Consider the following 15133-nt stretch of genomic DNA (forward strand, 5'->3'; position numbering starts at 1 on the left):
ATGGCGTGGAGGCTTGCACCGTGCTAGTCCTTTCATTTGCTTTTTGGTGTGCGTGGAGGCGTGTTGGGGGCGTTCCTCGTGCAGCTAGCGATTAATTGTGCAACGGATACGAATGCCTCTTGGAATCCATGAATATGTGTGCCGTGCAACTTTTTATCTGAGCCACGGCTCGTGCAAGGTCCTTCTCGGTGCGCAGTGCTTGTGCCATTTCTAGGCCCAATTCCATGAATCGGGCCCTATGTGTGCATTTTAAATATGTAATTAATTATGCAATCAATTATGTACTCGAGTGTTGCAAATGTATTGATTTAACTGAATTATTTGTATGATGTATATGAATTTAAAATGATTCATTGCGATTCACTCTGGCAAAAATTGTTAACGGTTATTGTTTTAACCAAATAACGATCAAAAAAGAAAAGTGTAGTTGCAAGGTAACTTCTGCCATGTTTGTCGGCCCCAATAATTGTACCACATGGCTTGTAGCGGGGAAAGTCCAGTACTGGATCAGAGCTCTCCAGTTTGCCCATTCCATGCGGGAGAAAGCCAGCCAGTCTGTATTTTTTTCTTGGAGTTTTGGATTTGTAGTCCTAAATTTAAAAATGAAATGATAAAAACGACAAGTTCTACCATTCTAAGAAAAATAACAGTGATCGCTGGCATTATCACAGCATGGAACTGGGAAACTTGGAAGATGTGCGGGGGGCGTGTGGGGCATGCGGCGCGCGCCCGTGGCCCCATTCTTTTCCAACTAGACGCATGCAACGGGACGCAAATCACACGAGGACGGGAAATGCACTTGGCAGAATAGACTCGCTAACCTGGCCTCCCTGATGAATGTTCCTATCCTGGGAACATTGTGTAGACTGCACTCCCGCCGGCCGCCCCTGGGGGCGCTGTGTCTCCGGCGGCAGCCTCTGGATAGGCCCGGAGAGGCTGGCGGGGCCTCTGATGTCACGAGACTCTGGGAGGCTGTCTGTGCTGGCTGCTCGGCCCCCGTTGCTTGCCAGACTGCTGAGAGTGAGGCAGAGAGCGAGGCAGCGAGCAAACGAAGAGAGACTTTCTTGGAGCGAGACCTGGGGACGGGCGAACTGACAGCCACTGCGCCGTTCCTGCAGCGGAATCCTGTCCTTGCTTTACCTCCGTTCCCGACTGCCCTCCTTTGCACGGAGTGACTGAAGCACTCCGCAGCACTTTCCTGCTGCGGGAGTTGCGTTGCGTGACTGGCCAGCCCTGCAGAAGTCCGGCCGGGCAGAGTTTTGGAAGTCGTGGCTGCTGCGTTGTTTTGGTGGAAAGAGCAGCATTTCCTGCGGACGCGGTTTCCATGAGGAGCCCCGCGTTGCGCTGCTGCTCGGTGTTTCCGAAGGAGACCTGACCCAAACTTTGCCTTTTTGCTCCTTTGACGTTATTTGGGGACACTTGGCTGTCTTCTGTCGCCTGCCCCTCACGCCACCCCGCTGCGGGCTGAAATGATGAACAGGAACACCATGGTCGCCAGCACGCAGACCAGGATCCGGACCGACCCCTTCGCCAACAACTACACCTTGGTGGGCAGGGAGCTGGGCAGGTAAGCTTGGCGTGTACCAACTGGTGGCCCGGGAGGGGGCGGTAAGAAGGTGAATCGCAAACCTGCGAGGAGCAGAATACAAACAAAAAAACGCGTTGAGCTACTAGCCCTGGGCACGCCAGAAAAGTCAGTGGCAGCCACTACTGGGCTTGTGGCTAAAGGGGAAACGCACCACATATTATTTTCCCAGTGTCTCTTCTCGGAAGTACCCTACCTTTTCGTAGAAGGAGCACTGTGCGCCCCTTTGCACCCCCCCCCTCACCCCAAGTGATGTTTAACATTCCAAGGCCAGCGAGGTAGTTTCATAAAGTAATCTAATGTCCATATCGCAAGTAATCTAATGTATATATCGCGCTGCAGCCTAGATCCCTTCAGTATAAAAACACTACACAAAGTATGTTATCCACCCTTCTCCTCTGATAATCGCTGTATCCGTTTTGGAAGACATTAAGGGGCCGAGTCGATTCTTTGGGGAGTCGAACTCCTGGCTGCAGACACACCTCAGCATCATGGGAACTTGCTTCGGTTTCTTGGCAGCTCGTTGGGTTAATGCATCTGCCTAAGACTTGATGTCAACGTGCTGATTGGGCCATTGCGTGCTCTTTGTGTACGTTCAACTTGTTCTTCTATCACGCGCTTTTCTCTGGCAGTAAGCGCCATGGAAACAGCAAACTGTAATTGCAATGTTCATTCCGATGAGTGTAGTTCGGTGCTAAAGTAAATACAGAGGTACTAGAAATGTGGGGGAGGGCTCTGGCTGGTACCACCTGCTGTTATACACGAAGGATATTGCCGTGTGCTCCAAGACTCACTTACGTTTCAACAGACACATGGTGAACCATTGGTGATTCCCAGGTGCCAGGCTCCGATGCAGAGCCGGTGCACTAATTCCACTGACGAACTAGCTGGGGACCAGCTACGCTACCTGTGCAATTCATCTGTTGAGCAGGCAGCTGCTTCTGTGGTTGTCTTCCTCCGTTTTTCTTATGAACGGAGATTGTTTTCCTTTGCTGTTTTTTTTTTGCAGAAAGCGTCTAAAGGCTGTTGTGCTGGGTTTACAGCGCTAAACTTGCAAGTATGTTGTCGAGTTTCTGTTTTTGCACATTTTCACAGTGTATTTTGGCCTAAGTCTGTTGTAAATGTCCACAACTTGGATGATTACACCCATCTGTGTCCCAAACAGTGTGGCCATGCTGTGCATCAGCAGGGGTGCCATGCCCCCTCCCCCACCCCCAAAAGGGCAAAGACAAAATGACAAGACTAGATCAACAGATTGGTCGCAACCTTGGGCAACTTGCCAAGTGCTGATCTGCCCGATCGGATGGCATAGTAAGAGGGGCGCTGCGAGGAGGGAGGAATACAGATCTCGCAGCGCACATCTGAAAATGCCAACACTTGGCAAGTTGCCCAAGGTTACGCGTAATCTGTTGTTCTGGTCCTGTTCTTTATTGCAGGGGGTTCCATATGTGTCTCGGAGTAGATGAGTTGTCTGTCGATGGCATAGTTTGTGTGGATGGGTAGACATTCCATGTGAATCATCGGAATACATGTATGTGAGTGCAGGCGGCCATGGGAATCTGTGTATTTGAGTGCAGGCGGGCCATGGGAATCTGTGTATGTGAGTGCAGGCGGCCACCAGAATCTGTGCATGTGAGTGCAGGCGGCCACCAGAATCTGTGCATGTGAGTGCAGGCGGGCCATGGGAATCTTTGTATGGGAGTGCAGGCGGGCCATGGGAATCTTTGTATGGGAGTGCAGGCGGGCCATGGGAATCTATGTATGTGAGTGCAGGCGGGCCGTCGGAATCTGTGTATGGGAGTGCAGGCGGGCCATGGGAATCTGCGCATGCGAGTGCAGGCGGGCCATGGGAATCTGCGCATGCGAGTGCAGGCGGGCCATGGGAATCTGGGCATGTGAGTGCAGGCGGGCCATGGGAATCTGTGCATGTGAGTGCAGGCGGGCCATGGGAATCTGTGCATGTGAGCGGGCGGGCCATGGGAATCTGTGTATGTGAGTGCAGGCGGGCCGTCTGAATCTGTGTATGTGAGTGCAGGCGGGCCGTCTGAATCTGTGTGAGTGCAGGCGGGCCACCAGAATCTGTGTTTGTGAGTGCAGGCGGGCCATGGGAATCTGGGCATGTGAGTGCAGGCGGGCCATGGTAATCTGTGCATGTGAGTGCAGGCGGGCCATGGGAATCTGTGCATGTGAGCGGGCGGGCCATGGGAATCTGTGTATGTGAGTGCAGGCGGGCCGTCTGAATCTGTGTATGTGAGTGTAGGCGGGCCGTCTGAATCTGTGTATGTGAGTGCAGGCGGGCCGTCTGAATCTGTGTGAGTGCAGGCGGGCCACCAGAATCTGTGTTTGTGAGTGCAGGCGGGCCATGGGAATCTGTGTATGTGAGTGCAGGCGGGCCATGGGAATCTGCGAGTGCAGGCGGGCCATGGGAATCTGCGCATGCGAGTGCAGGCGGACCGTCGGAACCCGTGTGTGTAAGTGTGCAGGAGGGCTCTGGGAATTCGTGCGTGTGGCTGCGTGGGAACCCATGAGTGCACACCTGCTATATTAATCCGTGTGCACACAGGCCACGGGGATCAATCACAATAATCAACAATTGGCCTCTGTCTTATTCCTGTATTTTTCTATTTTCGGCAGAGTGTGTGCCGCCGCCCCCCCGTGTGCCGAGGATCCGTAGCTTCTGGGCGCGTCCGTATCTGATTCCGAGACTACGCTCCGCGCCCGTATCTATTTTATTGATTAGGCCGCTCTACACCATGTAGTCCGCAATTCCAGTTTATCAATTGTTTCAAAAAATATTTTGCGTGCATACAAATACCTTACAATGCGCATGTTACCTACTGTGGGTAAAACGTGTATAACCAACGCAAGGCGGCGGGGGGGTGGGGGGTGTCGGAGAACGAGCCCATTGAAAGCCCTGCAGCAAGCGGAGGAGAGGGAAGGGGGGGAGGGGGGGCTGGTGGGGGTGGCGCACACGAGATAAGAATGCGTGTCACTAGACCCCGGGTCTGCAGGCTGCCCAAGGCGACCAGGCAGAGAATGTCTAGTAAAAGGGGTTTTCTTTCATTTTGTGGCTGTAATGGGGTGGAATTCATCAAGGCGGGTTAGTGGGGGCCGGTAAAGTAGAAAATAAAGTGACGCAACAAGAGGAGTGTGGGGATGGAGCTCTAATCAAGAGCTTAGCACAGAGGTATAGTCCAATCAGGGCTCAGGTCGAGGGTACACGCGGGGGGACGGAGTCCACCCACTTTATTCAGAGGGTGGACTCAGTCCCCCCTGGCTAAAAAAGAAACATTGGATGCTTTCTTCGAATTTATGCACTATAACATTATGAAAAATAAACAATTTAAGGTGAAATGTCCCATTTCGGTACTGCAAGTCCCACAACCAATTTGTATTGGTTCTTGGAGTTTAAAACGTGCACACCTTTTAACGTTTTCAAAAACACTATTAGAAGAAAAGATCCTCTCTAGGTTTTGTGTGTGTGTTGATTTTATGAAAGGCAAATCATCCTGTGCAATTTGGGTGGTTATGCAAAGCCAATTTAATGAAATGTGCATATTTCGCCCTGATATGCTCATTTCTGGCGACGTCACATCCCATTGCGTGTGTTGATGAGTCCCCCACTTTCATTTTTAGGACTTGACTCCTGAGTCCAATATATACATCTAATGAGGATGTTTCTACAGAATAATGCCCCGTGAACTGTACATCGTGACGGTGTTCAAAGTAACCAATGCCCACAACTCCCACGTGGCCTAGTTTTATAAAAACATGATTACTGGGTTGTATTTTCTGTGTGTGCAGCGATTCGTTTCTGTCTTTATGGCCCTGGGAAGTGCTGCTCTCTGCGAGTTAATGCACCAGGCGCTTTATCTCCGAGTTGAGTGTAGCCTGCAAGGGGTGTATCATTCTCGCGTGGGCTTTGATGGCGCCGCTAGAAACGCAGAGTACAGTGATGCCAGAAGTAGGGTATTCTGCTGTATCGCCATACGTGCATTCTATATTGTACGAAATCAACAGTGAGCGCACGAACTTGCTGTGCTTGAAAATAACTCCGCTTAGCCCGAAAATAGAAATCGCAACTTTTTCTTCTTTCAGAGCAGCGCCAAACAGCGAGGCTCAATTCCTGGAACAGTGTGCAGGTTTGACTCCCGTGCTCAGGAACTCCTGGCAGCCATCGCCCAGCTGCTGCCGTGGCCTCCACTTGGCAGCTCGTGCCTTCCTTTCCAGAAGTTCGTCCTAGTCGGAATGTTGAACTCGGACTCTGTTCAGAAGCTGCGAATCGGAAGAGCTATCGGGAGCCCATGTGTAGTTCCAGGGAATGAAGGCGCCACTAACCGCCTACTGTCAGAAAATAAACATTGGCATTTGAAGTCTGTGGGCTTGGAACTTTTTTTTCTGGCATATGTTGTGGCGTTACACGTATGCCACTGGGCAATTATCCTTTATCTAAATCAATGTCACATTAGATTACCGTGGGTTCATTGTGGCTACTAAGCTGCTTGATGTCTAAATACTTGCCACGTACAGGTGATTTAGAACAGAACTTTCTGTCCACAAAATAATCTCTATGGAGTCTGTTAGGCTATTTGCACCACTCAAGTATCCCCTGGTGTAATATAAACTTCCAAACCAAGTTTGCCTTCAGCCAGTAGATTTCTAAGCACTACAGCATGCAGCGCACGGACTAGTAGTAACATGTTTACTTTGTTGGGATGATTTCTGGGCACATAGGCGTTATAATATATAAAAACAAATATCAGTCGGGGAAGAGTCAAACCGGTTGCTTTATTAATAAGTTGGTATTGAGCACGCAGTACCCACCAGCAAAACTGCCAACTACTACTGTGTTTATTTATTTATTTATTTTACTTTGAGGGTGCTTCATTTTAACACTAGAACCCTATGAACAGCATTTAGGTGGATTTTGGAAGCCAGCTGCTGGACAGCCCCTACCCAGCATTTGAAGGGCCTACAGTCACTCTGAGAAGCACCTAGACTGGTCTATAATATTAATGCAACAGAGCTACATGTTTACATCCGGTCTTGTCACATGGTAAAGCGTTCATATGAAATATATGCAAGTTGTACAGGCATTCATAAAAAATAACTCGACCCCTTCCCATGGTTAATGCTCGGGTGTTAGCGGGGGTGGGGGGCAAAATGGAAAAAAGGCAAGTTACCTGCTGCAGCCGATGTACCGCCAATCATTTGGGCTAGAACGCCATTAAATATGGCAAAATCACAAGTGAAGTTTGAAAACTCTACCTGGCACGAACACCTCAGTAAAGACCGTTGGAGAACAGTCTTGGAAACTTTGGCTGTGCATTCTCACGGTGGAGTAATGGATAAGGGCGAACGTGAATATTCATGCGTGGGAAGCAACAGCATTCCTTGTGGCTGCACAATGCAGGCGCCTTTTATAACAAATAAAGCCGTAACTACTGTTTATACATCATTGCTGTTTGTGCAATTGTTCACAATGCCCAACGCTCCTAGAGTAAAGTTGAGCCATGGATCGGGCGTTCCAGTGCACCATTAACTTTGTGGGTGTGGTGTAGGCTATGGGTCTTGCCAGCTTGCGTTTTATATGTAATTTCAAAATGTTAGTTAACTCTGTAGGGTTGGTTGGACTTTACAATATATAGGAACATTTTGAGATTAGATGGAGATATCCTGCTATCATTTGAAGTACTGTTTCACAGTAAAAGTCCTACCTCGTATTTAAAATATAATGAATGTAAAGATTATTATAAACATCACAGTTATGCATTGTGTGACCTACTTTGCAGTTGGCGTGTATTTGAATATAAAAGTGATTGTTTAACACAGTGTATGTGTGTATTGATTAGAAAGAACTCCAAAGATAATCTGAAGTGGCACCAGTAAAACCAATGAGGTTTTGGCTGTTTTGCATATTAAAGAGGATTTTGGGAAGATGAGAATGGCCAAAGGGCTTTATATCTGTCATATATGTCTGTGAGACTTGTATGACTAAATCACTAAATTACTAATGCACTCTGGGTTTGCACTTTGGGTTTGGTACGTGTTTCATGTGTTTTTAAAAAAAATGTTTTAAAGAGTCACTCTACCAATAAAGCTTTTGTAAATATCAAGCATATATACATGTTTGGCCACCCACAGACCTTAGCTGTCCGAGTGTAATGACTAACAGCTCAAAATGGCTTGCAGTGTTTTGGATCAGGCAGACTCTTCTGGCAATCTGCATAATTACGAGCCTTGCCACCCAACAGCATTCTTTAACTTGTATTATTGTTTCTCCCAGTATAAGTGTGAGCCTCCATGCCTATAAAGTAAAAGCACTGCTAGAAAAGGTATCCATTTGACCTGGGGCAGCCTGCTGCTGTGTTTTTTTTTTGTTTTCTTGACTCTTAAGGCCTCTTCTTTTGGAGCACTTTGTTTAAGATACTGCACAATTTGAAGAAGTTGCCATGCTCCCAACCCGAAAACTGGCATCGGAATAATACATGATACGCAGGCGCTAAAAGCGGCTCCTGGGCAACTGGCATTGCCCAGTAAGCAAGAGCTACTCCGGGGAAATGGGAACTAAGCTAGTAGATGGTGTGTCTCAAAATCTAACTTCTGTTCCATAGGGAACCATGGTGCACCTTACATCGGGGGAGGCCTAAAAAAGCCTGAACAAGCCTGGGTTTTGCTGCTTCCATGCAGGTGAGACGTGTCTTAGTAATTGGTGCTCTACTGCTCCCATTGGTGGGAGTACTAGCTGACTTGCATACGGATGCCATTCTGTAATAGCGAAGACGGGCTAGAAAATGGTGGTGTGGAAGGTTGCTCACAGCCTAGCCAGGGTTTTAGATTAATTCAAAGCCTTCCAACCATCACATTTTTGGGCAACATCTAACTTTTCCCCAGTGGTGTTAAATCTTTTTTCTGATTTATATCGGGCCCCTTATGCTTTAAATGTGTTTCAGAGGTGCCTTAATGTGTCTCTTTATACACATTCCCAAACGCAGAGAGTTGATGTTGCGCGCCGATGTCTGTAAGGCATCAGATGACCCGCAACTGAGAAGTAGATCCTGAGCTTGTGTCACAGTTACCAGGCTCTTTGAGGCTACAAACGGGTGCAGACAGCTCCCAGCAGTTCCAATCATATTCTGGTACTTAGGGAGGTCACAGGTAAGCCAGTTAGCGGCAGGGCCATGTGACCGGCTTTCTCTCGCTGAATGTAATGCCAGCGAACATGCACGATAACCTGTAAGCGTGAATGATCTCTGCATTAGGTTGGCCAACTGTCCCATATTTTGCGGGATCGTCCCGTATTTGGGGACTCTGTGCCGCAGTTTGCAGAGTGGCTGTGCGGGACGCAGGTTGTCCCGACTTGCTTTGTTCCCTGGAGTGTGACTCTCGAGACAGTAGGTTGCCCCGACTTGCTTTGTTCCCTGGAGTGACTCTCGAGACAGCAAGTTGGGACAACCTGCATCCATCACAGCCATTCTGCAAACTGAAGTGACCATCTACACACCACGGCACTGCCACCTGCTGCGGCCTGCAGTTTTCTTTCTCTGGGCGGCTGCGCGGCACCGGCTCCTTTTTTGAGCCTGCAGGTGGACCTGCTGCTGATGCTGTTCCTATCTTGATTCCAATCCTAAAGCTTTCTTCCTGGGGTAGTAATGGTCATGGAAAGCCTCCCAAGGACAAACCATTTGCATTGCAATTAAGCCAGGTGTTAAGAGCCATTAACAAATTGTTTAAATTACAAATGGGGTGGGCCAAAGGTGAATGATGCTGTGACGTCATCACTGCCTTGTGGAAAAGTGTCCCTCAAAAGGATCTCAAAAAGTTGGCCACCCCACTCTGCATGTCCTCGGAATATATTTTCCCTTCAGGCATGCGTTATCTAAAGGAATACGACCTACCGGTACTGACCTGCAGGACATGCCTCTACCAGGAGCAGCCCACTACGGTGCAGGGCAACGCTTCTGGTATGGAGGGAGCATCTCTTTCCACAGTCCTCAAAGCCATCTACAAGCAGTGCTGAAAATTGACAAAATGTACTGGGAAAACTCCTTCCCCCTTCCCCCACCTCATTGTTAGTGGTGGGGATGGGGTCAGGTGGATTGTCAATGGTGTGCATGGGACTTGAATACGGGTGCCCTGAATATAGGATGCTGGCTGCTTTGCATAAAAAAAGTGTATTTTGGGAACCAAAGAACCATCACCAATTTATCAAACATGTCTGTGATAGTCATTGAAACGTGCTTTCCTTCTGAGCATGCGATGCACACTTGCTATGATGCTCATTTCATCTGTCAGAATAAACCCACGCGCGCACACACACGTGTTAAGGTAATACAATAACAACAAAACCCATGAAATTCAATGCATTGGGGATCAAAGGACCAGCTTAACTTGGCACGTTCCAGTTGCAAAGCCCAAGAGGACTTATATATTAGGAGAGCAGGGATTCACAATGCCATACAAAATGGCATTATGGGGAATATATGAGAGTTGTTTTTTCATTGAATTTCAAGGATATATATATGCACAACTTTGGACTGTTTCGTTATTGGAGTTTGGGCTGTCCAGGTGAGCAAAGAATGACTTTCAGATGCGACGCTCACTGCACTTGCGTCTTGGGCCTACCCGGAAAGCCGCTGTGGCAAGACCATTTTTGCCTGAGCGCAGCTCCATCTTGTTTTGTCCCAATTCCTTCCCTGTCTACAAGAGCCCAGCGTCATTCCCGTCAAGCTATCTTACATAACCGATATGTGGCACCCACCCAGGCTCTTGTCTGCACACGCGCCCCTCCGCTCGGTCTTTGATCTTCAGTGCTGCTGGACAAGTTGATGGCGCTATGTGGCCACGCCCGTGGTACATGAGTGCTAGGCAAGTGGCAATTAACCCAACATGCCAAACCGTGTAGGTCACATCAGCTGGGCTCTGAATGCCTACCCCCCCCCCCCCATGTGTCCCTTTCTCTCCCCCCACATGTTCACCCCTTTTTCCATTGTCTGTGAGCCAGGTTCCTGCTCTATAATTCACAGAGAACAGTAATAGCACTTGACGCCTTTACAGAAACCGTAGGGCTCTCCCATGAATCCACGCGGAACGTGAATGGATTGGGCTTGCTGTCCCGTTTCTATTTCTAACACTGCGTTGCATCGTTGTTTTCATTTCTACCATTACCAATCCAGGCCTACAAGCGCCAGAATGCAAGTGAGAAAGACGAGGCGAGCTGCTCGGAACTGACCCTCGGCGCCCCTCGGAAAGGCGGTGCCCGGTCCCGGCAACAAGGCAGGTGTTTCTAAGATGCGCGGCAGCCGCGGGGACGGGGGGAGGGCATCGCGCTAAATAAGCGGCTTCCCCTATCTCTCCTCGGATGTCTCTCACCTTGCCCAGGGCCTTTCTTCTGTTTGTGAATGAAAGGTGAGTGTTTTGTGTGTGTTTTTTTTTTTCTCCATTGCTTTAGGATTCCTGCCTGCCTCCCCCCGGGGGCCGTGCAGCAGGTGTTTTATGATAGCCCCGTGCTGTGATGCCCAGGCTTTGTTGTTGCCATGGGGCGGGGCGCAGCCCCCTTTGCTGTGTCTTGATGTGAAGACGTGTTCAAAATCTTGAAATCTTTTTTTCCCTGTTTGAGGGAAGTGGGATTGGAGATGGGCCCCGGTGTGTGCGGGGATGTGTTCTGGTGTCCAGGGCAGGGCGTCTGCTGCTGAAATCTGCTTTAGGTGGGGTGAGGTGGACCGTGATTTGAAACCCAGGCTTCCAAGCGCGTGTCCTACAGACCAGAGTGGCGTGGCTGCGTATCTACCCTTTGCGGTCCCTCGAATCACGATTGGAGTTCAAAGCCTGCCCCCCCCCCCCATGTCCAGGTCTGGTACTTGGGGGTGGGAGGGGCGGGATGGGGATAAACTTGCTGCATTCAAATCTGCCCTTGACAACTCAAACCTCACCCTCGATGGAGATTCGACCCTCCAAGAATGTATTTGCCTTGTATTTCAACTGCATCGGAAAAAATCCATCTACATTTTATACAGGGAAGGAATTGGGCCGGAACAAGGCAGAGCTGCATTGCAGCAAGAATTGTCTTTCCCAACTGCCACCTCCCCCGAATGTCCTAAACGCGGTGCCGATATTTGTAAACTGCAGCTGAAAGTCCTCCATTACTCACCCGCAGAACCCATGCCTGAACAGTGCACGGCTCAAAACTGTATGTATGTCTCCTCCTTTATTTCACTGTTATGGTGAGTGTTCCGATGGGTGAAGTGAACACAATGCCCAGTTTGCATTGCATGCTCAGAAGGAATGCATGCTTGAATTACCATCACAGGCATGTTTGATAAATTGACAGTCACTCAAAAGTTCCCAAAAAGCACTTTGTTTTTATGCAAAGCAGCCAGCCTATGACCTTCATAGCACCCACATTACTCGACACCTAGCGTTGCCCCTCAGCCCCCCACCCCCTTCGCTCCGCAAAGGGGTTGGGAGGGGTTCCCCGAGTAAATGGTCTCCATTTGCAGCACTCCCCTCCGGTTCCTGCTCTTATGGTGGGGTTCTCCACCACCCAGCTCTGCCTGCTGGCATTCCCCCATCTCCCCAGTCTTCTGCGGGGAGGGCACCCCTGCAACCCCCGGTCTTCCTCAAGACCTGAGAAGGAATACCCACTTATCAAGACTCTCCCCATGTCCCCCACACCCTCATACACATTCCAACTGAGCACCCCCTCCCCTCCTCATTACCTTTCACGTCACGCTGCCAGCACTTCCTCCCTGCCCGCACGTGCTAACAACGTATGCGCCATTTCCCAAAATGGCACCATTGGGGGAACGGCGGCCTGTCTGGAAATATATTTCAAGTAAAGTGGCCATTTCCAGGGCAATCTTAACATGCATTTTAATGGGTAAGTCTCTCGACTTTGGTCATGGAGAGCAGCGTTCGTTTCCCGGATTCGGCAACAAGAGCAGACCATCTTCATGAAAGGGCCAAATGGATTTTCCGGGTCCGAGCTTTGGGGAGACGTTTTTTTGGCGGATGACCAGCACTGTGAGGTGCACTGCCACAGGGACCTCCACATAAGGACTCTTTCTGCTCGCCCCCTTTTAGAGGTCCCCTTGGAGGATTCTGGGTCCAGAGGGTGTTTTACTGTGTTCTCCACTGAACTCTCTGTAGGCTGGTCCTCCTCTATTGGCTCTCCTGCTTCCACACCTGCTCTCCCCCGCACCTTCACTATCATTCTTTTATTGCATGCCCTGTCCTAGTGGTTAGTCCCTTTCCTGTTTGGTAATTGACCACCTTTTATACGCTGCATATAAACCACATTTTTCTATTGGATAACTTTCCAAAGAGTTTCTCTCTACCGCTGTCTGCACAGGCCTGTCGAGAACGGTTAAAGGCCCGGCGGCCATCTTGAAATGTGGCAGAAGTTCCACCTGCTTGCAGGCCTCTCCTGGCTCTCTTCCCTGTGGGCGCTCTAGAGAGTCTTTGTCAAGCCACTGCTGCACCCGGTCTACATTTTCTCACGGTTAAATCGTTGGTTCCATGTTTGAGTATTCCTAATTGCACTGCCATTGACTGTGGAAGCTCCCTCGTCTGTCTTGGCGCATGTGCGCGTTTCTGCACTTTTTTTGTGATGCGATGCTATCTCCCAGGTTTTGCCATCTCACTGGCTGAAAGGGGCCTTGTTGCATTTCCCATCGGCTCCTTTCAGATCATACCAATGGTAAAAACAAGGCGCTTTATACATTCCCAATAACATAAAGCAGAGGCCCAGGGGTCTGTAACCTTCGACTCTCCAGGTCTTTTGGTCTGCAGCTCCCATCATCCCTGGCCATCATAGTCAATAGTAAGGTGTCATGGGAATTGTAGTCTGAAACATCTGAAGAGCCAAAGGTTGCAGACCCCTGATAGGCCTTCAGCAGGCAGGCTCGAGTGACCGATGGGGAAATAGGTCAATGCTCGAACCAAAAACGCAAAATGCTAGTGTGGGCCAGTTTTTTTTTTGGTGGGGTCAAAGTGGGCCACTTTTTTGGGCCAATGTGGGCCACTTGTTAAGTTACTTCACCGTCCGGCTAGTAGTTTTGTCTAGTGTTACTGAATACATTGTCTTTAGAATGCACAATTTGAATCCCATTTTATCAACAAACGTCCCCTTGGTGACTACTCAAACGGTCTGTCGTGAAAGGAATGAATTGCCATTTGCAACTGTGGGCCACTTTTTCATTGGTGCCCGAGACAATTGTATGCCCCAGTCCGACCCTGTCGGCGGGGGTACCCCACTAATACAGGGTTTAGAGTTTCCACTGCTGCAGTTGGGACCTGTGGACCCAGTGTGTGGTGTGGGATTGTGGGGGGCCGGGGGGGGGGGGGCTCTGCAACATCTCCCATTTTCCACATCCAGGAAGCTCGGCTCTGATCCGGCCACCTTCATAGGTCCGCGACCCTGGGCTGCAGCCACCCATCCGACTTTTGGCGTCTTTTAATCTTGATTTTTAATAAGTAATTCAAGGCACGTTGCTGTGCAAGTGTAAAATGGAGACCTCCCCCCGAATGCCTTGTTCTTTGCTCCACATTCTCTCTGTGTGTCACTGGCCGCCTATAGAAGCATACACCTGGATCTAGGGCAGGGGACCAGGTATCGACAAGGAACGCCAGGGTTATTTTATGTCCATGGATGCACGCCATCATGGGGACTTTAGCTTTCTGGAATTCTAGCCCAGCCCCTGGAATAACATTCTCTTCAATGACCAGCCTTGCAGGCCTCCAGAAGTATAGGTTGGAGGCGGTGGCTTTTCCAACAGGGATGGGCGCGCGTGTGTTTTTGTATAAAGTACTTTGTTGCTGTGGTGATCCATTTTCAAACCAAAAATATTCCATGTCTTGATCCCTATAATTCTGCAAAGCAAAACTATGCATTAAGTTTACATGGAAAAATCTACGTTGTTTCATGTGTAGGTGTCAACCCTTCAGGGCCTTATGAGAAAGTGTGGTACTGGCTCCGCTGGGCCTTCCCGTAGACAGCTGAGCCATCTCCTGGCCCGCACACACCTCCAACTCCCATAGGCTTTCCTTCATTCCGCTACTGTGCTGTTCAGATCATGCAGTTAGGGGTTCCTCCAGTGCCAAATCCACTCCATCTTTTCAGGATAACGTCTAACTGCATAAACGGCTCCTTTTCAGATTCGATGCATTCAACGGTCTTGTGTGTGGTTATCCTGAAAAGCCGGTGTGGTTGTTGCTCTTAGATACCCATGACATAGTTATAAGTAATGTTATTGATTTTTTTTTTTTAAATTAAGTTAATTGGTTCAAAAAAAGAAACCTTAGACCAGGGGAGTTGCTAGGTCTGGAAACGACCCGGGGCTAAGCTGATGTCAGAACTTTTGGGACTGGGGGCTAACTAGTCTTTTGGCTGTAGCTCCTGAGATTCTATCCGGGGCTACAACCAAAAGATCAGGGGCTATAGCCCCCTTAGCCCCCCCTAGCAACGCCCCTGCCTTAGACAAATATTACAATCAAACATTAAATTGATACAAAATTAAAATTGCTTCATGTATAAAATAATTGAAGTAA

General features: G+C 49.2%; 1 protein-coding gene across 1 annotated transcript in view; it reads left to right on the forward strand.

The window, feature by feature from the left end:
• The first annotated feature begins 980 nt into the window (after window positions 1-980).
• LOC138521534 (serine/threonine-protein kinase 17A-like) overlaps window positions 981-15133 on the forward strand; it is a 149909-nt gene continuing 135756 nt past the window's right edge. The window contains exon 1 of the mRNA XM_069634437.1: window positions 981-1567. Within this exon, the coding sequence (XP_069490538.1) occupies window positions 1470-1567 (98 nt within the window). The 5' untranslated portion in view covers window positions 981-1469. The remainder of the gene's footprint in view (window positions 1568-15133) is intronic.

The sequence above is a fragment of the Ambystoma mexicanum genome, chromosome 13, assembly GCF_040938575.1.
Source record: "Ambystoma mexicanum isolate Mex_15411 chromosome 13, UKY_AmexF1_1, whole genome shotgun sequence".
Classification (NCBI taxonomy): domain Eukaryota; kingdom Metazoa; phylum Chordata; class Amphibia; order Caudata; family Ambystomatidae; genus Ambystoma; species Ambystoma mexicanum.